General features: G+C 42.7%; 1 protein-coding gene across 1 annotated transcript in view; it reads right to left on the bottom strand.

Annotated features, from left to right (window-relative positions):
* Nucleotides 1-18,217, bottom strand: part of SLC12A3 (solute carrier family 12 member 3) — a 52,868-nt gene extending 34,651 nt beyond the window's left edge. Inside the window, exons 1-12 of the mRNA XM_032231402.1 lie at nt 17,952-18,217; nt 15,140-15,286; nt 13,925-14,000; nt 13,642-13,737; nt 11,291-11,430; nt 10,054-10,164; nt 8,642-8,753; nt 7,034-7,164; nt 5,861-5,945; nt 4,596-4,750; nt 3,241-3,348; nt 806-929 (exon numbers count right to left, since the gene is read on the bottom strand). Of these exons, the coding sequence (XP_032087293.1) occupies nt 806-929; nt 3,241-3,348; nt 4,596-4,750; nt 5,861-5,945; nt 7,034-7,164; nt 8,642-8,753; nt 10,054-10,164; nt 11,291-11,430; nt 13,642-13,737; nt 13,925-14,000; nt 15,140-15,286; nt 17,952-18,077 (1,411 nt within the window). The 5' untranslated portion in view covers nt 18,078-18,217. The remainder of the gene's footprint in view (nt 1-805; nt 930-3,240; nt 3,349-4,595; nt 4,751-5,860; nt 5,946-7,033; nt 7,165-8,641; nt 8,754-10,053; nt 10,165-11,290; nt 11,431-13,641; nt 13,738-13,924; nt 14,001-15,139; nt 15,287-17,951) is intronic.
* Nucleotides 18,218-27,034: the final 8,817 nt, after the last annotated feature.

Below are 27,034 nucleotides of genomic sequence, written 5' to 3'. Positions count from 1 at the left end.
CCAATGTTGGAGCATTCATAACTTCTGGAGGCAAGTTGTTCCACTGGTTAATTGTTCTAACTGTCAGGAAATTTCTTCTTAGTTCTAAGTTGCTTCTCTCCTTGATTAGTTTCCACCCATTGCTTCTTGTCCTGCCCTCAGGTGCCTTGGAGAATACTTTGACTCCCTCTTCTTTGTGGCAGCCTCTGAGATACTGGAAGACTGCTATCATGTCTCCCCTAGTTCTTCTTTTCATTAAACTAGACATACCCAGTTCCTGCAACCGTTCTTCATATGTTTTAGCCTCCAGTCCCCTAATTATCTTTGTTGCTCTTCTCTGCACTTTTTCTAGAGTCTCAACATCTATTTTACATTGTGGCTTCCAAAACTGAGTGCAGTATTCCACGTGTGGCCTTATCAAGGCATTATAAATTGGTATTAACACGTCACGTGATCTTGATTCTATCTTTCTGTTGATGCAGCCTAGAACTGTGTTGGCTTTTTTGGCAGCTGTTGCACACTGTTGACTCATATTTAAATGGGACTCCAAGATCCCTCTCAAAGTGACTACTATTGAGCAAGGTACCACCTATACTGTACCTGTGCATTTTGTTTTTCTTACCTAAATGTAGAACCTTACTTTTTTCACCCTTAAAATTTCATTTTGTTAGATGAGAACTACATTTTGTACTCTGAGAACTGCACTTGAGAATGAAACTTTTTTATTTCAGGCAACTGTCAAAGGAACGGATGCCTCCTCTTTGGTTAGCCAAATCCCCCAAGACCAAGACCAGATTCTTTGTGTGAACATCTTCTCCAATCTTACCAATCAGAATGAAGCCAACTGCAATGAGGTACGTCAGCATGTAACCCCTAATCGGTTCATTGTTTTTTCCATAGCCCTTTCCAAAAAAGCCAATGGCCGGGTAGAGTTCATCCTTACAAAGGCACTGTTGGGAGAGCAGAGAGACAGTTCAGGCCACCTTCTCAAGTGCTCATGGATTCCCACAAAAAATTAAGACTTTCCATGCACGAAAATGTTCATCATCCAAGGCCGAGGGAAGGAAAGGTTGGTGTTTTCTCAATAGCAACACCTAAAATTTGACGCTGAGGGGTGCTTGGTGCTCCCTGAGCTTGCTTGTTTTCTTGCAAACGTTTCATTATTTGAATGAATGAATGAATGAATGAATGAATGAATGAATGAATGAAACATCTGCCAAAAAAACAAGTGAGATCAGAGAGCACCAAGGACCTCTCACTTGAACCCTGAACTACAAATATTCTCCTTTATTGGAGAGCACATTAAATGTAAGCCATAGTGCCTTCAACTTCAATATCAGAATCTGGGCTATACGGTAAACTTGTGGCTTTTCTCTCTAGCTTTCGATCATGTCTCCTTTTAGATTAAACTAGCTGATAACCCGGCATTGCCCGGGTATTTGTTTATAGAGGGGAAATGTCCGGACCAAACGTAATTTCTAACGTTGGATTCTCCCCCTTACCAGAGGAAGCCCCCTTGTGTGCAGTACTGTGAAGCTGTTACCATGGCAATTCCTCTGAGTTGTACAGTATAAGCCATTTTATAGTAGTATAGTAGAAGCCATTTGATGGCACAACAGGCTCTATCTTAACAGAACACACACTCAAAGTGGTGTTAGGGGTGTCTTACCCTCACAGTATTTTTTTTTCGAGAGAGTAAGTCATCTGTGTACCAAGTTTGGTTGAAATTGCTCAAGGTGTTTCAGAGTTATGCTGGAATACACACACAGAGCCATACATATACATATACATATACATATACATATACATATACATATACATATACATATACATATACATATACATATACATATACATATACATATACATACACATACACATACACATACACATACACATACACATACACATACACATACACATACTATATGCATATGCATATGCATATGCATATGCATATGCATATGCATACATACATACATACATACATACATAGAGAGGGAGGGAGGGAGGGAGGCAGGGAGGGAGGCAGGGAGAGTATATACAGACAATAGTATTGTCTTAATGCCTATTGGCTGGTCTCTGTTTTTCTATATTGCTATATTCTATTAGCAGACAGGATATAAATCTTCCAGTCAGTAAAGCAAAAAGCAAACGAACAACATCAGCAGAGGTGGGGGGAATGTTTTAATTGCCTTTTTGGAGGCCCTCAACCCACCTTTCATTCCTGGCTGTCAACTAATAGCCCAGACGGCAACATTAAGCTTCCTAAGGGAGATACCCATTCTAGAAACATTTATTTACAAAGCCCTGAAGCAGAGCAAACTCTTCCTAGAATAGCTGATCTATAATCTAATTTGGCTCTGCATGTTCCTCTAACTGAAATTATTCTTTCCCTGCTGTTTTTTCCCCACCTTGATGGTCCTGTGTCAATTCGGTCAGTATTCCTATGCCAAAATTCAGATTGTCAATTTCCAGGCAGTTCTTTGTTTGTTTGTATGTTTGTTTGTTGCTTTTGTTCTTCTGAGAAGCCACCTCAGAAAGCAACAGCCAGTTGACCATGACTGATCTCAGAAGCTAAGTAAGGTCAACCGGGGTTAGCATTTGAATGGGTGAATCTCGGAAGTCTAATGCTGCTGGGGGAAAGAATCCTGGCAAATCACTTATGTGCTGTTCCCAAGATCCCTGCTTAGAGGTAGTCATCGTACCCTGTTTCCCTGAAAATAAGTCTCCCCACCCCGGATAATAAGCCCAATTAGGCTTTTGAGCACATGCAGTAAAATAAGCCCTCCCAAAAAAATAAGCCCTCCCTGAAAATATTGCAACACAGCAGCAGCCATCAGGTGACCACGCTCACCGCCTCCTGCACCTCAAAAATAATAAGACCTCTCCGAAAATAAGGCCAAGCGCTTATTTCGGGGGTCAAAAGAAAATAAGACCATGTCTTAATTTCAGGAAAACATGGTAGCAGTTCTTCTATACACCAAGAGGTGAACATTTTCACCTTCACTCTGGCAAACTCTGACTGCAGTGCCCAGAAAGTTGTGTCCATCTTCTTCAAGCTCATGTCTCCCAAAAGGTGGGACTACACCTCCCAGTCACCCAAGACAAAGGTGGGTAATTGAGGATGTTAGGAACTTGGTGGTCCCATTTGACCCTTCCAGCTTTAGGGTTCTTTGGCTAAAATGGCAACATGACACCGGATGAAGATGGGAAAGATTTATTGTCTTCTTTGACTGATCAATATGTAATGCATCTCACCTGGAAAACTTTGGGGGCTGAGACGAGGCACGCCAAAGCCGAAGAGAGGGTGGCCCCAAAAATCCCAGCTGTGATGAGAGGGGCAAAGCCAGAAACCATGCTCATGGTCTGCAGGACAAGCAACAGATAGACAATTTAACCTGAAACATCATTGCCCAGAGGATCATGGGTTGCCCTCTCCCCTCTTTGGAAGAGCTTTATAGCTCCCATTGCCTTAAGAAAGTTCAAAACATTCTTAAAAGATCCATCTCATCCTTGGCACCCCCTTTTTTTAAACTATTACCATCTGGCAGACGGTACAGGATAATAAAAACCAGGACAAATAGGCTGAAAAACAGCTTTTATCCCAGGACAGTAACTATATTGAATTCTAGGGTACAGTGCAATACTAATGGAATATCGGGTTTTCAGTTTTAATTATATAGCATGTGAAAGATGTGTTGTTGTGTTTTTATTTTTATAGTTATAATGTACACTGAAGATGGCATTTAATTTTGTGGTACAATGTGCAATGATAATAAAGAATGACAATAAAGAAAAGAAAACCAAACTAAACTAAACTAAATGTGGATTGTGCGTGCAGATAAAAGACATAGTGCCAACCCTAAAGTGAACTTTGTTTGAGGCCACCTTGGAGGCTTCAGGGTTGCCGCACAACAAAGGGATGGGGGGAAATAGCTAGATGGGGTTTTAGCAATAGCAATAGCAGTTAGACTTATATACCACTTCATAGGGCTTTCAGCCCTCTCTAAGCGGTTTACAGAGTCAGCATATTGCCCCCAACAACAATCCAGGTCCTCATTTTACCCACCTCGGAAGGATGGAAGGCTGAGTCAACCCTGAGCCGGTGAGATCTGAACAGCCGAACTGCAGAACTGCAGTCAGCTGAAGTAGCCTGCAGTACTGCATTTAACCACTGCGCCACCTCGGCATCAAAACAATAAAGCTTTCCTGTGGGAACCAAGGACATTCTCACAGGTGGCTGGCCAGAGGAGGAGCGAAGGAACCAAGCAACCAGCCAGCACCTGGATTGGACAGCGTGACCAGTGACTTGGGGAGGGAAAGGGGAAATGTTTACTTTTTAATTGGGTGAAAACTGCGGGAACATTCAGAGTCAGCTTTTACCAGTTGTGCCATAAATTGGTGCCAGATAAAGGTCAAAAGAATTCAGGAGAGGTTGGAGTTAGATTGTTTGTGACAAAGTAAGGACTCTAAGCTGATGGTACATTTAACTCCTCCCCCCCAATTCTGCCTGCTCTTCTCCTACAAGCAGTAGATCCCAGTCCTCAGAATGGAGTTGAACTACTAGATGGTCTCCTTCCAACCGTCACACTCTACAATTTATAATTCTATACCTGATAATAATTGATGAGCCCATATCGACAGCTTTGGCTCTGAGCACACTTTGTGAAGTTCCAGCCGTAGCCACAAGCAATGCCTTCACAACCCATGGAACCAGCGAGGACAGTATCATTAACGCTCCCAGAGGCATCACGGACAACACAAGAACCTAGGAAGAACCATCAAGGTTAATTCCTTACCTCTTTTCCATTCCATTTTTTCCAGTGAAGATCGTAACCCTAACACTTTTATGAAGCTCTCTGCAGCTTTGTGCTTTCACATCAGCTAGTGTTGTGGCCCTCCAGTGGCCAGTGGAGCTGGCAGCAGACTAGGACAGTGAGGAGATTGGGGAGGAACATGGGCCAGTCCTGGAGTCTGGGGAGGGCTCTGGTAAGGGCTCTGTGTCGGGGACAGAGAGGGGGCCAGAGCCGTATGCCAGTTATCAGCTGCCTTCAGAGTCAGACATCAGTGAGGCAGATGAACAGCTGGAGCCTGTTCCCAGTGTGTGCATGTACAGAGTTGCCAGACGAAGGGAACAGCTAAAGAACAGGGGTCGACTTGGGAGTAAGGCCACAGGTGAATGATGAGTGGCCCCTCCCATAGGAAATAAAAGAGGAGCGAAAGGGGAGTGGAGTTTGCAGGAGACAATTAGTTCGCTTAGATGGTTCGTGACTCTCCAAAACTCCGTGCATATTTCCATGCAAGTTTTCCATATATCGCCCTCTCAGCTCTCCGCCAGATAAGGTCTGTGACTGTAATCCTCCCTTGAAAGACTTTGCTGATTGTGAATGAGCAGAATTCACAGCAAATTAATAAAAGGGTCTTTTGTTGGGACAAGGAATTGCTTCATGCTCTTGGGAAGCCTCAGTCAGAACAGCTAGTACTGAAAATTCAAAGAGGCAGAAGAAAAAATGTTTGTGGGATTTCCCATTACCTTCTCTGTTTGCTCTCTGTGAAAATGCTGTGAAGCATTTTTAGCTCTTTCAAAGACATTTAGAACCAGATCCATGGGAGATCATGGGAAGGGAAGGGATGGAAATTAGAATTTTTACGTCAGCCAAAAGTAGACCACACAGTATGCAGAACATAGTTGTGCTTGGTGCAACAATTGGATTGAAATGTAAAAGTCCACACTTGTGTCATCATTTTGAGAGTTTCAAATTCAACATGAAAACATCTGTGTATCTAAATACTTCCAGATTCTGCTCATGTTTCTTCTTAGGAATGTAACCAAAGGGAGACCTCTCATAGCCTTATTCCTACCTATCTGTAAACATACCAATTGTAGCCGAAAGAACCAGATATGACACAGTTGTCCAAAAAATAGCCATGAGGGTTCCTTTAGGAATTGCCACAGCAGGATCCTGGCCAAGAGAAACAAATGATAATTTGACAACTCAGATTGATGGTTGGTCAAATATTAATCCTGATGTTAATCCCCATTTATCTGGGAGTTGATTGCTAGAGAATAGGTGTTTCAAACTTTTTGTTTCCTTTTTGGCTTTTTGATTGATTGTTGTTTAATGCTATGTGCCTGTTGATGGCTAATTTGTCTGGGCGCCAGCCAGGTACCTTTGGGTAACCATCAAGCACTTAACAGTCAAGGAACTAGCAAATCAGACAAACAATCAAACAGTAAACAACAGTCTAATCAAGGAACCACCAAGAAGAAAACAACATGCCAGTACTGACAAGGCCAGCTACAGTATAATAAACAGAGATGAAACTCCACCCCTTCTAGCACTGATGACGTTACCTAGCTGGAAAAGGAAATGTCTGCAAGAAACTTAAACAGCATCAAGGATTCCATAGGTTTCAAATCCTTAGCAGGCTTAAAGCAAATAAATCTTAGTTCTCCTAAAATGAGACATCCCTAATTAATTAATGGCTCCATTCATTCCTAGGCCACTGAGCCACCACGTTCCTGCTCAGTGGCCTAGGAATGAATGGACCCATTAATTAATTAGAGATGTCTCATTTTAGGCTGAGAGTGCTGAGCTTGTCAATCAGGAAGGTCAGCAGTTCAGTGGTTCTAATCCCTAGTGCCATGTAACGGAGTGAGCTCTTGTGACTTGTCCCAGCTTCTGCCAACCTAGCAGTTTGAAAGCACGTAAAAATGCAAGTAGAAAAATAGGACCACCTTTGGTGGGAAGGTAACAGCGTTCCGTGCGCCTTTGGCATTTAATCATGCCAACCATATGACCACGAAGATGGCTGGCTCTCTGGCTTTAAAACGGAGATGAGCACCGCCCCCTAGAGTCGGGAACAACTAGCGAGGGGGATGTTTGTAGGAGACCCCACCAGTTATGGTGGCATGGGATACTTCACATTTTCTGCCTTGAGATTTTTGCATGCAAATATTGAGATGCATAGACGACACCAGTTAATCCAAGGTGTCCCACCTGGCCAGGTACCCCTTCTCCTCCCTGTGTCCCCAGCCAACCAGGCCTACCTTCAAATCACCTGAAATGTTGGCTCCTGCCAAGATGCCAGTGGCTGATGGGAAGAAGATGGAAAACAAACCGAAGAAGCTGCCATCAGGGCCCCGCCAGCTGGGAACAAAATTCTGAGCAAAAATGTTGGCTGAAGGAGGGAAAAAATGGAATATTCAGGTTTATAAAGTTATGCTTGAACTTAGGGAAGTGCATGAAGGGAGGTGGGACAACCATATCCATGCAATCAAAGTCTTGTTTCTTGGACACATAAAATGAAGGGGCACAGCGTCCATCATTTATTTGGGATTGCCCTCTTGATTTTTTTTTACCCTTCCTACATTGTGCCTGCTTGCACTCCTTTTGAAGCGATGCTTTTTCAGCTTGACCCTTTTAAGACATGTGGACTTCAACTCCCAGAGTTCGACCACCAGTTGCTAAGGTTGAGAAGTAAATGTGGACTTCAACTCCCAGAATCCCTCAGGCACCATGGCGGGCCATTGAATTCTGGGAGTCGAAGTCCACATGTCTCAAAGTTGCTAAGGTTGAGAAGTAAATGTGGACTCATGTCCTCGTCACCTCAAGGCTCGACTACTGTAACGCACTCTACATGGGGCTGCCCCTGAAGAGTGTTCGGAGGCTACAATTGGTCCAGAATGCAGCCGCGCGAGCGATACTGGGTGTACCTAGGTACACCCATGTTACACCTATCCTCCCTGAGCTGCACTGGCTTCCCATCGGTCTCCAGACATGCTTCAAGGTGCTGGTCATTACCTATAAAGCCCTACATGGCCTAGGACCTGGATATCTCCGTGACCGCCTCCTGCAACATACCTCCCAGTGTCCAATAAGATCGCACAGGGCGGGCCTTCTCCGGGTACCGTCGGGGGGGAGAGCCTTCTCTGTTGCTGCCCCGGCCCTTTGGAACGATCTACCCCTGAGATCCGGAACCCCCCCCCCAACTCTCCTGGCCTTCCGTAAGTCTGTTAAGACCTGGCTGTTCCGGCAGGCCTGGGGCTATTGATCTTGACTGAGCTTCAGCCCCATTACAACTGAGTGCATGTTGTGCTTCTGTTTTTAAGTCGTTTTGCCTCGTGTTTTTAATCTTTTTTAATATTTTAAATTGCTTTTATGTAAGCCGCCCGGAGTCCTTCGGGATTGGGCGGCATACAAATCTATTAAAATTACAAATTACAAAAAATTACTTCAACTCCCAGAATCCCTCAGGTAACATGGTGGCTGTTGAATTCTGGGAGTTGAAGTCCACATGTCTCAAAGTTGCTAAGGTTGAGAAGTAAATATGGACTTCAACTCCCAGAATCCCTCAGGCAACATGGCTGCTGTTGAATTTTGGGAGTCGAAGTCTATATGTCTCAAAATTGCCAAGATTGAGAAACACTGTTTTAAAGTATCATTTATTTATTCAGCCATCAAAATTAGCAGTTCTGAATGAAAGTTTTCATAGAAGTCTGGTCCAAAATCTGGGAAAGGAGTTGCTAATTAGAACACCCAAGCCTCTCCCACCCAGTCCGCTTCTTCCCATCCCACCCCTTGCACCAAATTAAAGCATCCTGGTAGCTTTTCAGCTGCAAACTGACCTTCCTTCATCCCACCTCTCTCCCACTCACCTCGGTAGCTGAAAAATCCTTTCGCCTGCTTCTCTTCAGTAGCTGGAATCACCGTCCCCACCACGTAGTTAATGAAGGAAATCATGATCACCACAAAAAAGAGAACTTGAGCCTTGCAAAATCAAGCAAACAATACATGAAGGGCAGTTTAAAGAGTTTAGATCAGACTTCCCAGATCTGTTCTCCTCCCTACAGCCAAGTCCATCATGACCAGTTTAGATATCAGGATAATGTAGCATAAAGTGAAGGTGAATGTTCTCCTCGCACATATGTGCTAGTTGTTCCCGACTCTAGGGGGCAGTGCTCATCTCCGTTTCAAAGCCGAATACGTCTCCGTGGTCATGTGGCTGGCATGACTCAATGCCGAAGATGCACAGAACACTGTTACCTTTCCACCAAAGGTGGTTCCTATTTTCCTATTTGCATTTTTACATGCTTTCGAACTGCTAGTTGGCAGAAGCTGGGACAAGCAACGGGAGGTTACTCCGTTATGTGGCGCTAGGGATTCAAACACTGAACTGCCGACCTTTCTGATCGACAAGCTCAGCGTCTAAGCCACTGAGCCACCGCATTCCCTAGTATAGCATAGTATAGCCTTTATTGTCATTGTACATCATGTATACAATGAAATTGGTTTTAGTCTCACTGGTGCAATCCATGACAAAAAATGCAAACAACATAAATAGTATAACGAATAATTCCTATGCAAGTAATTAGAAATATATATATATATGTGTGTGTGTGTGTCTATGTCTATGTCTGTCTGTCTGTCTGACAGACAGACAGATATTGTAGACAGACAGATAGACAGACAGACAAACAGACAGACACACACACACCTTGGCACCCTATTCATTTCTAAACTTCCATCCTCTTCAGCCAGCATGACACAAGAACTTTCTTATCTTGGGTTTACTTAACTCAGGATTCCACACAAGGGAAAAGAGCTGGTGGGGCAGAGAATGATTGCTCCAATTTGGGGTGTGGCAATTTTGTTCTAAAGCTAGAATGGGTGACATGTCAAAGTCTCCACCAACTGCTCTTTAATAACCAACCTTCTCCAATCTAGATATGATTGGGATGTAATTCCCCAAATCTTTTGCCAGTTTTGGCCAACAGACCTGAAGAATATCTAGCTATGAAAACCAAATCTACAAAGTATTGCCTCCTTCTGATATTTTGAAGGCTGTTTGCAAGATCTCAGTTCTGATTTCCATTCAGAGTAAGTTCTTTCTCCCCATTTAGTAGTATCAGGGGAAAGGAGAGAAGGTAGGGGATTCTAAAAGGTGTTGAACATCCATAGGTCCGTTCCCAGTTTCAGTGGAGTTGGCCTTGCTCATTCCTGACCTACAACTCAGTCACGATGGCCAAGATGGCCCACCATCTAAAGGATTATGAGATAACGCATTTACCTTGGCTTCCCACTCCATCCCAGCCAAGGATACTCCCAGCAGCACCGTCACAGTGACAATCCCAATGATGCGGATGTCATTGGTAGGGTCCACCATGCTTGAGTTATATTCCTTTGGAGAGAAAAATCCAACCCTCAGTCAACTGCAAATTTTCCTGGATTGGGCCACTCTACCGCCCTACAGATGGAACTCAAGGTTTTTAAAAAAAGCAAAAAGGTCTGATAGATTCCTAGCAAGTCCAGGTGAACAGTTGGAAAGCTTTGAACTGCTCACGAGAGGAACAGATGTTTCACTTTCCATGAATCTAAGAAGGCAGAAGCTTTCTTTGAACCCTGAGAAAGAAGGTCGTATGGGAAGAAGCTTAGGTTGGCCCCATCCTGACTTCATGGGGTACAAGAGGGAAGAAAAAAACAACCAGATTTTGAAGATTTTGTTACAGTAACCTATCCCAATGTTTCTCGTATCTTGACCAACCATGTAAGCCATGGGGGATTCTGGGAGTTGAAGCATGGGTGAAATGCTACCGGTTTGCACCAGTTTGCGCAAACTGGTAGGGACGATTGTCGTTGGTTCCGCAAACTGGTAGTTTTTTAAAAAAAGCTTCCAATGATCACGCTGACCTTTTTTCCCACTTTTTAAAGAATTTTTTTCCTACTTATTTGCCCGAACCAGGAGTAAAAAAAATGCTTTCAAAAGTGGGAGAAAAAAGGTTCCCACAAATCGCACTGCACAGTTGAACCTTTTTCCCTCCCACTTCTTAAAGCATTTTTACCACCGTTTCGGGTGAATAAATAGTAAAAAATGCTTTTAAAATTAAAAAAAAGTTGGCCACCCAGTCACTTGACCCCGCCAGCACGCCTACCAAGCCACGCCCAGAGAACCGGTGGCAAAAAGCTTTATATTTCACCACTGAGGTAAACATACAGGTGAACGTACATACATCATCAAGTGGTGACGGTTGAGAAACACTATTCTATCTTAATCAAGTAGCCTTCTAGTCTTCTTGTGGAATTGGTTTCTTAACTTGGGCATCCTTGAAGGGCTGACCCTGTTTTCTTCTGAAAGATCTCTTGGACTTCCCAACCTTGCCTAGTCCATAGCTTTGAGAGATCTGAGGACCTCCATTCAAATACTAACCAAAATCAGCCTTGGTTAGGTCTCAATGAAAACATGCCCCGATCAAACAAAGCAAGCATCTCCCATGCTTCCCTTCCCACCAATTGTGATCACATCATACCTGCAAGAGGTCTCGCACTGTTTCTGCAAAGCCCACGGTATGCATGGCAACAGCCACAGCATTGGCAAAAGCGAAGATGAGACCGATGGAGCCTCCCAACTCTGGCCCAAGGCTCCTTGAAATGAGGAAGTACGTCCCACCTAAGAGATGGGAGCAATGCAATCAGCACAGTCACTTTTCAAATTTATTTATTTAGTGTGTGGCATCTACAGAGGCCATGCAATCACTGACACTCAACACTAAATTAATGAATTAATGATTGTAACTATGATTTATTATGGAGTTAGCAAAGATAGCAAAAGTGGCTGTTTTAAATAACAGAATAGCAGAGTTGGAAGGAACCTTGGAGGTCTTCTAGTCCAACCCCCTGGTCAAGCAGAAGACCCTATCATTCCAGATAAATGGTGGACAACCATTTAAACATGAGCCAGCAGTCTGCAGCAGATGCCAAAAAAGCCAACACAGTTCTAGGCTGCATAAATAGAGGAATAGAATCAAGATCATGTGAAGTGGTAATACCACTTTATAAGGCCTTGGTAAGCCACACTTGGAATACGGCATTCAGTTTGGTCACCATGATGTAGAAAATAGCAATAGCAATAGCAATAGCAGTTAGACTTATATACCGCTTCATAGGGCTTTCAGCTGTGGAGACTCTAGAAAAAGTGCAGAGAAGAGCAACAAAGATGATTAGGGGAGTGGAGCTAAAACATATGAAGAATGGTTGCAGGAAGTGGGTATGTCTAGTTTAATGAAAAGAAGGACTAGGAGTGACATGATAGCAGTCTTTCAATATCTCAGGGACTGCCACAAAGAAGAGGGAGTCAAACTATTCTCCAAGGCACCTGAGGGTAGAACAAGAAGCAATGGGTGGAAACTAATCAAGGAGAGAAGCAACTTAGAACTGAGGAGAAATTTCCTGACAGTTAGAACAATTAATCAGTGGAACAACTTGCCTCCAGAAGTTGTGAATGCCCTAACACTGGAAGTCTTTAAGAAGATGTTGGATAGCCATTTGTCTGAAATGGTATAGGGTTTCCTGCCTAGGCAGGGGGTTGGACTAGAACACCTCCAAGGTACCTTTCAACTCTGCTTTTGTATTATAAATGGCTGTCCACTCTTTTCTTGAAAGCCTCCAGTGACGGACCACACACAACTTCTGGATGCTCCAACTCTGGAAATTTTTAAGAGGAGCCTATCAATTTTGTTTCTAATTGGAAACCACTACTGGATATCTATCTATCTATCTATCTATCTATCTATCTATCTATCTATCTATCTATCTATCTATCTATCTATCTATCTATCTACTGTATCTATCTATTTATTTATTCTTGCTCAAACCTGAACAAATGAAACTCTGATTTTAGTTTAATAATTAGAATGATTTGTATAAAATTATAGAAACGGCTTGAAATGTAAGACAACAAGTTGAGATTGTAATTGTTTTATTTTATACTAGCTGAATACCCATGCTTCACAACGAAACTATGTGATCGGGCTAGGCAGGTGAAATTCAGTTCACAATCAGTGAATGGTGGTCAGTGATTGAAACACATAAGGGAATATCCCTCCCGCCGTCTTGAGTCCAGAAGCAGTTCCATAGGTGGAAGGTGTAGAGATTTTGGTGTGGTACTGAGGTTTAGTACTGTAAGGAGCCCCAGAAGGCACCTGAGTGAAGGAGTGGAATGTCTGCCAGTTTGAACTGAGAGAACGGAATGTGAGGCAACTGGCAGTTGCATCCGAGTTCTTTTCAGGTGGGGAGGGGGAGTAGAGCTCCTTAGCATCAGAGCGTGTTAATTACAGTATAAGAAATACTAATGATCTGATGGTCATTTCAAAAAATCCTCTCTTACCTAGCACCTAGAAGCCAAGAGGAACATATGTGCCAAATTTCAAGTCTGTAAACTTTATTATTCTGGAGATTTAGTGATGAATGAGTGGTATTTGTTTTAGATAGATGGATGGATGGATGGATGGATGGATGGATGGATGGATGGATGGAATTTAAAGATAGATAGATAGATAGATAGATAGATAGATAGATAGATGATAGATAGATAGATGAGAGAGAGAGAGAGAGAGAGAGAGAGAGAGAGAGAGAGAGAGAGAGAGAGAGAGATACAGATTTTACTGCCCTGAAGTCAGAAGTTAATACTTTTTTTCCTCTTTCTTAGCCCTTCTCTCTCAGTTCTACAACTTTTGTTTCTTTTTATCTTATAATCAAACAATAAAAAATCGAGAGGGGGGGAGGGAGGGAGGGAGGGAGGGAGGGAGGGAGAGAGAGAGAGAGAGAAATGTAGTCCAAATATTTGGGAGTAAGCTTCTTTGGCTATGGAATAAATTGCTACCTGATTTGACTTTGCCATTGGTGGAGATGGCAGAAATGGATAATCCGGTGATGGTGGTCACAGTGACAGACATTAGAATGATCACCCAAGTCAGCGCTGCAAAATGAAAGAAGCCAATTCCATTATCTTGTGCTAGAAAGCTGTCACTCAACTGAGGTTCTCCAACATCTATACCTCTTAGGCAGGGATCTCCAAACCTGGCAACTTTAAGACTCGTGGACTTCATCTCCCAGAATTCCCCAACCAGCCAAGTCCAGCAACAAATGAATTTGACGGGACTTACCTATGCCTGCTTGTGCAGTGATCCAAGGAAGTCGGAGGTACAGGATCACACCCCAGATGTTAAGCATGCAACGGATCTAGAAGGCAGAAGCAGCAACTAGTAACTGGGAAGGACCAAAGAAAGAAGGCCCCTAAGGAAGGTCAGATGTTGGAAATGCAATCAGATAGCAGGTACTTACTTTCACATGTGGTGGACATGCACAAAGGCAAAAAAAAAATGGACAAAAATACATAACACGGTTGGAGAAAATGATAAAGCAACAAATAGATTTAAAACCAGAAATATTTTTCTTAGGTATATTACCTAAGAATAGGTATAATAAAGGTATAATAAAGGGACTACATATTTAACAATACATGTGCTGACAGCAGCGAGAATTGTATCTGCACAATATTGGAAAAATGAAGACACACCAACAGATTAAAGTATAATTAGAAAAATATTAGACTGTACAGAGACGGATAGATTGACATTACTAATAAAAGATAAGGAAGAAACAGAATATTTTTTAACATGGGATTCTTTTAATCAATAGTTAGACAAAAGAAATAGAGATTAGAAGATGAAAGATTATGGATATGTACAAGTAAAGGATACAAAAATTGGAATATACATAAGTAATATGAATGATACTATCACAGTTATTATTACTATTATTATTGTCATTGCTACCATAAATTAATTGTTCAATCAGGAATTTCCTCTCTTTCATGTTCTACCTGTTACTTCTTGTCCAGTATTAGTGTGATTGTTGCACCATCAACAAACAGTTTTTAATGATTGTTTTGAATAATCTGAAGAATCAATTGCAATTAATTGCAAACAATTAATGTTATTAGTACATTTTTATTAGAAGATACATTAAGAGGGGAAAACAAACAGGTTTACTATATTCAACTGATTACTATACCATAATTAGCGCTGACTCTTTGGCTTTGAAACAGAGATGAGCACTGCCCCCTGGAGTCGGGAATGACTAGCATATATGTGTGAGGGGAACCTCTACCTTTAATGTCCTGGCTTTGGAGATTCAAGCTTAATTTGTACCTCTGCTTTAGGACTGTTCAATCATATCATGCGATCAGAGCAGTAAATAAATGAGTTGCCCATTAGATGAGACCAAACTGGTCCAGGATGGTGGAAACAGTAGCCCAGGGCATTGAGTCGGTTGGAAAAGATCCTATGAGATTTAGATGATCTGTGAAAGCTACTCACCATCACGCCCTTGACCCATCCAAATCGGACGGGGTCTCCTTGAGTCTTCTCTTTCTGCTTAGCATCCTCTTCTTCCGTTGCTTCTTCGGAGATGCTTTTGCTTCTGTTGGCTTCATATCTTGGCGGGTGCCGGTGGCTATTTTCTTGCTGGAAAAACACATGGACAGAGAGGATGGTTTCTTTATATACTGTATGTGTGTATATATATATATATATATATATGTATGTATGTATGTATGTATGTATGTATATATATATATATATATATATATATATATATATATATATATATATATATATATATATATATATATGCAGTATATATTGTGTCACAACCCCTGGTATGCCCAAATATGGGAGGGAGCATACTGCTTCCCTTTTCTGTCTATCGACTCACTCTGGGAGCCATCCAGGCAGAAAGCCATTTTTTATGTTGCCTTGTTACATTTGCAAGATGTTACAAATGCAACATATATATACAAATGCAACATATGTGTGTGTGTATGTGTACATACGTACATACATATATACTGTATGTGCGTGTGTGTATGTATGTGTATATGTATATATGTGTGTGTGTGTGTGTGTGTGTTGCATTTGTGCTGATAAATAAATAAAGGGAGACTAGGCTAGATCTATTTCAAGCTATTTAGCTCTCATCAGCTAGCCATACCCTTACTGGGATTCGAACCTGTGCTGTATTGCATCTTAGGCAGATGTGTTAACCACTAAGCCACAGAGTTCGACTCCTTATCAGCTGTAACTCTAAATAGATACCTATCACCCCGGCTCAGCTGGTAAGGAGTCGAACTCTGTGGCTAAGATACACACATACATATAGGTGTGATGAGCCGATGGACAGAAAATGGAAGTAGTGAACTTCCTCCCATATTTGGGCATACCGGGGGTTGTAACTCTAAATAGATACCTATCACCCCGGCTCATCTGATAAGGAGTGGAACTCTGTGGCTTAGAACTTATTCCATATTTGGGCATACTGGGGGTTGTAACTAGATAGATAGATAGATAGATAGATAGATAGATAGATAGATAGATAGATAGATAGATAGATAGATAGATAATAGATAGATAGATAGATAGATAGATAGATAGATAGATAGATAGATAGATAGATAGATAGATAGATAGATAGATAGATAGAGGTATATGTATATGTAGAGGTATATGTATATGTATATGTATATATATATTACATTATTATATACATTATTATATATATTACACACACACACACACACACACACACACACACACACACATATATATAACATTTTCCATTTATTCTACATCACAATTTCAATTTTGTAACAGTGGTATACTGGTTGTACCAAGTCCTTTTAAAATATATACATGGTGTTATACATCCTGATGGTAACCGTTATTCTCTTAATCCTATAGTATAACCTCTTTTTAAATACATGATATTGTACAACATAGTTATGCCACAACATTTTATACCTTTATCGTTCCATACATTTTAACCTATCAATGCATACAGTCTGATAATACTGTTGCTTACAATATATATCTTTATTCCTGTATTTGTTTCTCATTTGTTAATCTTCTTTTATTGTTCACTTCCTAAACTCTGCACCTATTTATACCATCAGCCCCATATTGAGTAATATTGTTTCTCCTTTTTTTTAAGTTCCATCGTTAACCTGTCCATTTCGGCACACTCTAACATTTTCTTTATTACCATTTCATCTGTCGGTGTTCTTCCCTTTTTCCAATTTTGTGCATGCGTAATTCTAGCTAGAGAGAATGGTTTCTAAGGGGAGAAGGATATTAGGTTGATAAAACTTTGGAGAATGTGGGGGTGCCCAGAAATTTGTGGCGCATCAGGAACAATGGGACGGTTCAATCAATGTGTCCCCCTTAGAGGACTTCACTCTGAAACAGAAAGAGCACAAGAGCAGGCAGAGGAGAAGACTGAAGATTCTTAGTTTTGATTTCAAGAAGGAAATGGCCAAGTAAAACTTCCATCGGGAAAAGACAACAGCCGTAGCTGTGATCGTAAAGGATGTCAGGGGAGGGGAGGGGAGGAGAGGATGAAGAAAGAGAAGGAGAAGATGAAGGGGAAGGGAAGGAAGGAGAAAGGAGAGTGAAGTAAGGAATGATAAAGAAGGGAAAGGATGAAGAAGGGGAGGGAAAAAGAGAATGAAGAAGAGAAAGGGAAGGAATGATGAAGAAGAGGGAAGGATGAAGAAGAGGGAAGGAGAGGATGGGGAGGGAAGGATGAAGAAGGGAAGTGAAAGGAAGGGGAGGATGAAGAAGGGAAGGGGATGGAAGGATGAAGAAAGTTTCAGGAAGGAAAGGGAAAGGAAAAGAGGAAGAGGAAGGCTCTGAATTAATTGGAGTTGGAATATACCTTAAGAAAGGAGTGCAGGTCTGCAAGTGTTGATCTCATCTTCTTGATCTCACTAGAGATCAAAGAGAGGATGAGGAGGGAAGGATGAAAAAGGAGAAGGAGAGGATGAAGGGGAGAGGAGAGTGAAGAAGGGGAGGGAAAGAGAGGATGAAGAAGAGAAAGGGAAGGAAGGATGAAGGAGAGGAAAGGATGAAGAAGAGAAAGGGAAGGAAGGATGAAGGAGAGGAAAGGATGAAGAAGGGGTGGGGAAGATGAAGAAAGAAAAGGATGAAGGGAAGTGAAAGGAGGGGGAGGGAAGCGGAGAATGAAGAAAGGAAGGAGAGGAGGATGAAGAAGGGGAAGAAAGGGGAGGATGAAGAAAGGTTCGGGAAGGGAAAAGTGGACGGGGAAGACTGAATTAGTTAGCATATAGCCATATACCTTAAGAAAGGAGTGCAGATCTGCAAGTGTTGGTCTCGGCTTCTTGTTCTCACTAGAGATCTTGGTGTCGGCATAGTTCTCATAGTTGGGCACCACATCAACAGTATTATATCCAAAGGTCTGCATGTAGAAGGTGCCGTTGTGGGTACAGTGGCTGCTTTGGGTGATGATGTCATAGGGAGCAGCCCCCGTTTGGCTGTAGTGGTTGGTGCCGCAGCTGCCCTCCGGGCTGAAGAGGGTGCTAATGGTGAAGCGGCCATTCAGACACCCCCGATCTTCCCCTGGTTCGATCCCTGGCAGTTCCCCCATCTCATGCCCTCCCCTCTTCATCTCGTCTCCCCCTGAAATCACAGATCCCAGGGAAGGGGAGTGTGCAGATTGGGGTCTGTACCACTGCAGGTCAGACCTGTGGGCTTTTTATCACCCCTGAAACCAGAAAAAGCTGCCCTAAAATAATGGCCGGAGAGGCTCCCAAGCTCGTGGCTGAAAATAGTAGCCTGCAGGAATATCACTCACCAATTCCAGCTCTAGATCAGGACAGTGATAACAGATTTGGTATTAAGTCCTAAGGAAAAATGCTGATGAAAAATAGAAGCCTGAAACAAGACTTCTGCTGCAATTCATTTCGTTTGGGTACATTAAGTTTCCCTTATCTTCTAATTAGGTCAGACAATAGCTGGGAAGGAATTGGGGCACGGTTTTCTTGATTATTTTATGAGAAACAAGTCTGATGTGCCTCTGACTTTTTCCTAAACTATATTTGACTACGAAACTTAGGATGCTAGTAGTTCTCGACTTACGACCGAAATCTGAGCCCAAATTTTCTGAAGTCTGAATCAATATGAATCAATATTGGCTATTTGCTTTTATTATGAATTGCTTATGTTACTATGTAATTGCCACTGATTAAACCAATATTTGCCGTTTGCTTTTGATATGATATACTGCTAGAAATCATTTATTAAGAATTAAGCTTTTGCTATTGGCTTCTGCTTATATTATTGTACACTGTCACAAATTAGTTGTTTTCTAGCCTAGCAAATTGTAACCTTAATACTGGACGGCAAATGTTATCCCCCTGCTGCGTCTCGCTTCTATTCTTGGCTTCAAAGCTAGGGGCATTCTTGAAAACTAATAGAAGAAATTGTTACACGGGAATAGCAGGCCGCGTAGAGAAAAGAACCAAACTAAGGAGTTTTCCTGGCTCATAGATCCTTAAAACATTATGCTAAAAAACAACTTGGCAAAACAGGACTGCCACCCCTGGAATACTCCATAGATAAGGTAGAGAGAGACAGAACAAAAAAACGCTTTAAAAATCACGTTGGTAACGAATCTTTGTCTCCGATTGGATAAACTTTGTTTCTCTCTGCCTAAAGTGTATATAATACTCTGAACTCCTCTTGCAGGGGGTGGCTGTTCCTTACATACATTTGCTTATGTTTTGGATATAGTTTTGTCACCCAGCTTTTGCTATGGCCATAATTAAAAGCTGGTATTTTTGCAAGCCTCATCTTGAGTTTCACTCTCTTTGGCATTTCAGCGGCTCGGGAAAACTTCTGGAACTTTACAGTTCCATTGCTAAGCAAGACCGTGGGTAAGTTGAGTTTTGACCCATTATACGACCTGCCTTGCCACAGTCATTAAGTGAATCACTACAGTTTTTAACTTAGTAATGTCAGGCCCGGACGCCATCTTTTGCCTTTTGCCTTGGGCCTTCCAGCCTGCCACATTTACTGCTCTGTGGAAATGAGAGAGTGGATTATATGGTGTATGGGAGAGATATATAGTCAAAATAACATTCCTTTCTCAGAGAGTCAAGGACGTCTTCCCTGCAGCTGCGATGGTGTGACTAGGGGGCATCTCCAGTTAGGACGGTGCCTGACAGGACCATGTGACGGACATGTGGGTGCTGGGCAGGGACTTTGACTTTCACTTGTGTGGGGAAAACCTGGAAACTCTCAGATTCGGGTTTTCCCAGATGTGCCAATATATCATCTCTAATAAAATGGGACTTTGAGGAATTTCAACCCTCGGAGTCTTCATTCATTGGGGGGTCTTACTTGGAACCCTGACAAGTAACACAGTTGCTAAATTAATCTGTCTTCCCATGGAATTGGCTTGTCGTAGGGTTGTAATAGATGATCGTATGTCACTGGCCCAGTGTCTGAATTTTGATCATGTGACCACAGGGATGCTGGAACCGCCATAAGTCACTTTTTCAGGGCCGGGGTAACTTTGAAAAGTCACTAAATGAATGGTTATAAGTCAAGGATGACATGTAGTAAAGAAAGCCATTGAAAGCTAAAGGTGCATAACACAAAGTCAAACTCATCAGATAAGGAGAGGAGACAGGAGAGGAAAATAGAAGGGAGAGGAGAAGATTTAGATTTAGATTTTTAGATTTTATTAACATTTGTAGGCCGCCCTTTTCCCTGAGGGGACTCAGGGCGGCTCACATAAAATCAGGGAGGGGAAGTACAAACAGTAACATAGACACATATAATAAAAGTAATAAGCAACATACATTCATCATTCGGGAGGGGCGGCTATCCTTGTCCCCAGGCCTGACGGGCTAGCCAGTTCTTGAGGGCTGTGCGGAAGGCCTGGACGGTGGTGAGGGTACGAATCTCCACGGGGAGTTCGTTCCAAAGGGTCGGGGCAACTACTGAGAAGGCCCTCCTCCTTGTAGTTGCCAGCCGGCACTGGCTGGCTGATGGAATACGGAGGAGGCCCAATCTGTGTGATCTAATTGGTCGCAGGGAGGTGATTGGCAGGAGGCGGTCTCTCAAGTATCCAGATCCACTACCATGCAGGGCTTTATGAGTGACTAATAGCACCTTGAAGCGCATCCGGAGATCGACAGGTAGCCAGCGCAGCTCGCGGAGGATAGGTGTTATGTGGGTGAACCGCGGTGCACCCACAATCACTCGCGCGGCCGCGTTCTGTACCAACTGAAGTCGCCGGATGCTCTTCAAGGGCAGCCCCATGTAGAGCACATTGCAGTATTCCAGCCTAGAGGTCACAAGGGCCCGAGTGACTGTTGTGAGTGCCTCCCGAAGTAGGAGAGAGAGAAGGAGTGGAAAGAGGAGGAGAGAGGAAGGGGAAGTAGAGAAGAAAAATGGCAAAGGGAAGAAAGGAGGTAGGGAGGAGAGAGAGGGAAATTGAAGGGAGAGAAGTAGGAGAGAAAAAAGGAGCAGAAAGAGGAGAGGAAGGGGAAGTAGAGAAGAGAGGGATGTTAGAGGGAAGAAAGGAGGCAGGGAGGAAGAGAGAGGGAGAGCAGATAGGACGGCAGTGAAACAGGGTATATGATATATTGAAAGCAGGAGAGCAAATGACAGCTGTTTTGGGTTGAGGGAATGATATAATAATGGACAATCCCCCCCAAAATTCTGTTCAGATGTAATGGTATACTTGTGGTTATATGTATGAAATAAAAATAAAAAACTTTTTTTTAAAAAAAAAAAGAACTCATCAGTGCCTGTTGGAATGATCTGTTTCTCCAGATTAATATCTTACCTTTCCAATAATCAACAGAGGATGCTATTTGGATCTCTGACACATGGCAATTTAAGAAAAAGTGCCCTCACTGTTATTTCGTCTGATTCATAGACGATAACTGAGTTCCAGCCAAACAGGCCATGGAATGGCATAGTTCAGAAGAGTGGAAACATGGGGAGATGAAGATGTTCAGGCTGAAGAAAAGGAGGCCATGAGAATGCATGAGAACCAGTTTGGTCTGGTGGTTAAGGCATCAGGATAAAATGTTGGCAACTGGGAGTTCTAGTCTGGTCTCAGCCATGAAAGCCAGCTAAGTGACTTTGAGCCAATCACCAGGAGACGGTGAGTTCTAGTCCTACCTTATCCATAAAAGCAAGCCAGGTGACCTCTCTCTCTCCCCTCACCCCTCTCCCCAGCCTACCTCATAGGGTTGTTGTTGGGGAAAAAAGAAAAGGAGGAAGCTATGTTGGATATCTTCGCCGCCTTGAGTTATATGTAAAAATACAGTGGTGTACAAGTGAATAAATAAATGATTTCAGTATAATGATTGTATAATAAATGATTTCAAGCACAGGCTGTAGGTACATGATGGTGGTAGGAAAAACCTCAGGAATTCCTTCCCATAATTACTATAGGAAGGGAAATCATAATTTAAGCATATGGGACTTTCTTTATACAGAAGGGAAAACCTCCAGATGGCAGGATATGTATAACCATGGGACGATCTATCTTTGGCTGTAGAAAAAAGAGAGAGGCGAGATCGGGCATTCTGCAAAATCAAATTAATCAAAAATCAGTTTGACAGACCATGAACACGTACACATCTGTCCTTCTCTGGCTGGGGGAGGGGCACATTTAAAGTTCTTGCCACTCAGGGAAAAGGTGAGCAGGAAAGAACATGCCTTAGAAAGTCAGTTTACTTTGGCCCTTCCAACCTTTGTCCCAGAAAAGCACTGAGCTGCACAGTAATTTTTAAAGTTTAGGGAGGGTAGAGTGTTATTCTTGAAAATGAAGCACAGTCTCTAGGGGGTGACATTTGATATTTCTCTTTCTTAAATCCTTGCATTTGGGGGGGGGAGGGGAGGACCACACTTCTGATGACTGCCAGCTGATTGCAAGGCAGTTCGAGTCTCACCGGCTCAAGGTTGGCTCAGCCTTCCATCCTTCAGAGGTGGGTAAAATAATGACCCAGAATTGTTGGGGGCAAGAAGCTGACTCTGTAAACCGCTTAGAGAGGGCTGTACGAAGCGGTATATAAGTCTAAGTGCTATTGCCCTTCCTCCCTCCCTTCCTCCCATCCATCAATCCATCCATCCATCCATTCATCCATCCATCCATGATGTGCAGTGGTTAGAAGGCATTGTTGCAGGCTAATTTTGCCCACTGCCCAAGAGTTCAATCCTGACTGGCTCAAGGTTGACCCAACCTTCTGTCCTTCGAGGTGGGTAACATGAGGACCCAGATTGTTGGAGGCAAGAGGCTGACTCTGTAAACTGCTTAGAGAGGGCTGTAAAAGCATAGCTAAAAGAAGGGAGGGAGGGAGGGAGGGAGGGAGGGAGGGAGGGAGGGAGGAAGGAAGGAAGGAAGGAAGGAAGGAAGGAAGGAAGGAAGGAAGGAAGGAAGGAAGGAAGGAAGGAAGGAAGGATTTTCCCTCATCCAGTTCTGAGCCTGGATTTCTATCAGCAGAACAGGACAAAAGATACAAGTCACCTTTGTGATGTACCAATTTAGAAGTGTGAAAGCTGAAGTTCAAATTCATTCTCAGCCATCAAAGCTCACCAGGGACTTACTGTCAATCTCTGATGGGTCTCACAAGGAGACTCTTTGTCTATTTCACAACAACAAACTTGGCCATGTTCAGATACCTTCATGTTAGATAAATAGGCTCTAGGATTTCAAACACTGAATTAAGGGAACATTCACTGCCGAAAGAACCCCTTAAATGTTTTCCATCAACATCTACCTTGGAAAAATTCTTACTTTCTCTTTTATCCCTTTGGGTATCGACCATTATTATTTGATGTTGTATTGTGTCTTTGATGTTGTCTCTCCATCTTCTTCTGGATCTGCCTCGTGTTCTTTGACCTCCTCCTCTTTTTGTATATGCCTTGAATGGTGTAGGAACCCAAAACATTCTCTCCAGGTGAGCAAACATCTTCATTGGCTGTTTTTGTATATAGTATTAAGATTGGTTCTATTCCAATTCTTTCTCTTATGATCTCATATTTTATTTTATCCCTTCTTGTCTTCTCCAGAGGCAGTGGAAAACTTAAAAGAAAAATTAATTTTGGTTTAATGGCCCTCATAAGATCCAGGTTTGACTCGCACATCTGTCCCTTTAGCTCCTTGGGACACCTAAAATGTCATCAAAAAAGCACAACAAAGAATGTTCTTTCTGCACCAACTCAGAAAGCTCAAATTGCCCAAAGAGCTGCTGATTCAGTTCTACAGAGGAATGATTGAGTCTGTCATCTGCACCTCCATAACTGTCTGGTTTGGCTCTGCAACCCAACAAGACAGAAACAGACTTAAATGGATAATTAAAACTGCAGAAAAAACAATGGCTACCAACCTGCCTTCCATTGAGGACCTGTCCATTACACGAGTCAAAAAGTGGACTGAAAATATCTAGAGACCCCCTCGCATCCTGGACATCAATTGTTTCAACTCCTACCCTCAAAATGAGGCTATAGGGTACTGCACTATAGAGCCGAGGTGGCACAGTGGTTAGAGTGCAGTACTGCAGCCACTTCAGCTGACTACTAGCTGCAGTTCGGCGGTTCAAATCTCACCGGCTCAGGGTTGACTCAGCCTTCCATCCTTCCGAGGTGAGTAAAATGAGGACCCAGACTGTGGGGGCAATACGCTGACTCTGTAAACCGCTTAGAGAGGGCTGAAAGCCCTATGAAGCGGTATAGAAGTCTAACTGCTATTGCTATTGCACACCAGAACAATTAGACACAAGGAGTTTTTCCCTGAATGCCATCACTCTACTTAACAACTAATTCCCACAGCCCTGTCAAATAATTTACTAAAACTGTATTACTATTATTTTCTTCTTTCCTAGTATCTATCTCTTCCAACTTATGACTATAACTATGTTGCTTGTATCTTTCAGTTTATACTGTTTTTATTTCCTAGTATGATTTGATAGCTTATTAGTAAGCTTGACTATCACTAAGTGTTGCATCTTTTGATTCTTGATGAATATATTTTTATTCTTGTTATGTACACTGAGAGCATCTGCACCAAAGACAAATTCCTTGTGTGTCCAATCACACTTGGCCAATAAAGAATTCTAATGACTTTGGGGAAGCCACTCAATTCAGGCAACCTCACAAAATTGTGTGCAGGATAGAACCCCACAGACACTGGAGGAATTGTTATAAATGTCACATATCGGCTCACAGTTTGGAAAAACCTGTTGGAGTAACCCCTCCCTATATTCAAAATGCTGAATTGAGCTGATTGCTGCAGGGTAGCAAGTTGCCAAGTCACTTAGCAACTTTCAAGCTTAGACAGATAATGAGCAGGGGGGAAAAACATTTGGAATCCAGAGCTCTCTTTTTCGCCAGCTAATGCAAACCCGAGCCAGTTTTCTGCTGGGCTGTGAAGGGTGATTGAGCAAGTGCACCGTAAATTAAGATTTATTTTTAGCCGCGGCATTGTAGTGGGCTTGGTTTTTTGTTTTGAAGCTTTGGCTCCGATTACGGCTACTAATGGCACGTCTCTCTTCTCCTCTTCAGGGCTGCAGGAACTTGGTATGTCTAGTTTAATGAAAAGAAGGACTAGGGGAGACATGATAAGAGTCTTCAGTATCTCCGGGGCTGCCACAAAAAAGAGGGAGTCACGATATTCTTCAAAGCTCCAGAGGGTAAGACAAGGAAGCAATGGGTGGAAACTAATCAAGGAGAGAAGCAACCTAGAACTAAGGAGAAAGTTCCTGATAGTGAGAACAATTAATCAGTGGAACAACTTGCCTCCAGAAATTATGAATGCTCCAACGTTGGAAGTTTTTAAAAACTGGATAACCATGTGTCTGTAGTGGTGTAGGGTTTCCTCCCTAAGCAGGGGGTTGGACTAGAATAATTTCTGTAATTTAGCACTCAAATAATTTTTTTAAATAAGCTACCTAGAGAGTAATTCTCAGGCTCCAAAAACCAAGAAAGGCATGGTTCCTTCTAAACAGTTTTCTTTATTGTTCCTCATCTTATAGAGAGACGCCTGGCCAAACTAAAGCAAATAGTAGCATCATTAAAGATGTATTTACTCCGAGAACCTCTAGGGAGAAGTTATCTTAACTCCCTTCCTCCCAATTAAACTATCTCAACTTCGCTATCTCTTGGTCCTCTGAAATGCAGCCCCTCCCCCCTGAGAATCCAGGCTACATTCCACCAAATCAATAAGAACTAGAAATAATTTCAGATGATGAGGCCAACCAATCAGAACAAGAACACATAAAAATCACCATTCAGTAGAGCGTTCCCTCCGATCCAAAGAAGAATGGCATACAGAGCCATCTCTCCAGGCACGCTAGCCATCGCCCCTTGGTTCTTCTGGATTCCGGCAGGCACATGTGTGCCAGCCAGCTGGTCTTCGTGCACGCAGGAGTGCCAGAAACAGGAAGAGCAGCTCCCTGGTGAGCATGCGCACGCTGAGAAGCTGAGCTTTCTGTTTCCGGCATGCACACGTGCACCAGCCAGAAGCTGGAAGACCAGGTGACCGGCATGCATGCACACACCCAACACTGGAAGTTCAGAACTGCTCTTCCGGTTTCCAGCACTATTGCACATGCTCTCCGGGGAGCCACTCTCCTGGTTTCTGGTGCTTCCCTATGCGCATGGGCGCTCCCGTTTCAGCACTCGGGGCTGAAAAGGTTCACCAACACTACCCTAGAGAATTCAGACCCACAGATTATAAACAGAACAAGGCAATGCCAACTTCTGGACCATGGAAGCACTGAAATCTTGCTGGAACAAGTAGCAGGACCTCTGCAACATGCATGAAGGGTAGATTTCCCTGAGGATGGGGTACCTCAAAGAAGAAAAGGAGGCATAAAGAATCCTCACGTTAAGAGTTTTGCCGTCCTGGGGTAGTAGGACCAGTAGAGGAATGAAGAGAAAGGAGTTTGGGGAACCTACAAACAAAAAATTGAGTAACGCAGGCTGGAATTTGTCAGTGATCAATTCTTTGTGTAAACAAAGTGTTGCTTCACCTTCCAATGTTAGGCAAACATTTTGAAGAATGCCTCTGCTTCAGGGTTGCAACTTTAGTTAAAATATTTCACTTATAATATTTCTTCCAACATAGAACCTTTTTTAAGACCACGCATACATGGTAGAGCATGAATAGCCTTCTGGTTTAATAACTTTATTTTCTGCGCATTTAATTTGCAACGACAGCAACATGATATATCCCATTTCCATTTTCCCTGCTAGTTTGAAAAACCAATCGTCATACACTTCAAAACAACATGACCTACCACAAAAAAGTGTTAAGTTTTTCAGGGGGAAAAAAAAACACGTAGCTTTTTGTCAAAGCTCCACCACCAAATGGCCCACATGCCATAAACCAATCATGCA

The sequence above is a fragment of the Thamnophis elegans genome, chromosome 14 (assembly GCF_009769535.1).
Source record: "Thamnophis elegans isolate rThaEle1 chromosome 14, rThaEle1.pri, whole genome shotgun sequence".
NCBI lineage: Eukaryota > Metazoa > Chordata > Lepidosauria > Squamata > Colubridae > Thamnophis > Thamnophis elegans.
Note: the sequence above shows the minus strand (reverse complement) of the source record. Positions and strands in the feature narration are given on the sequence as shown.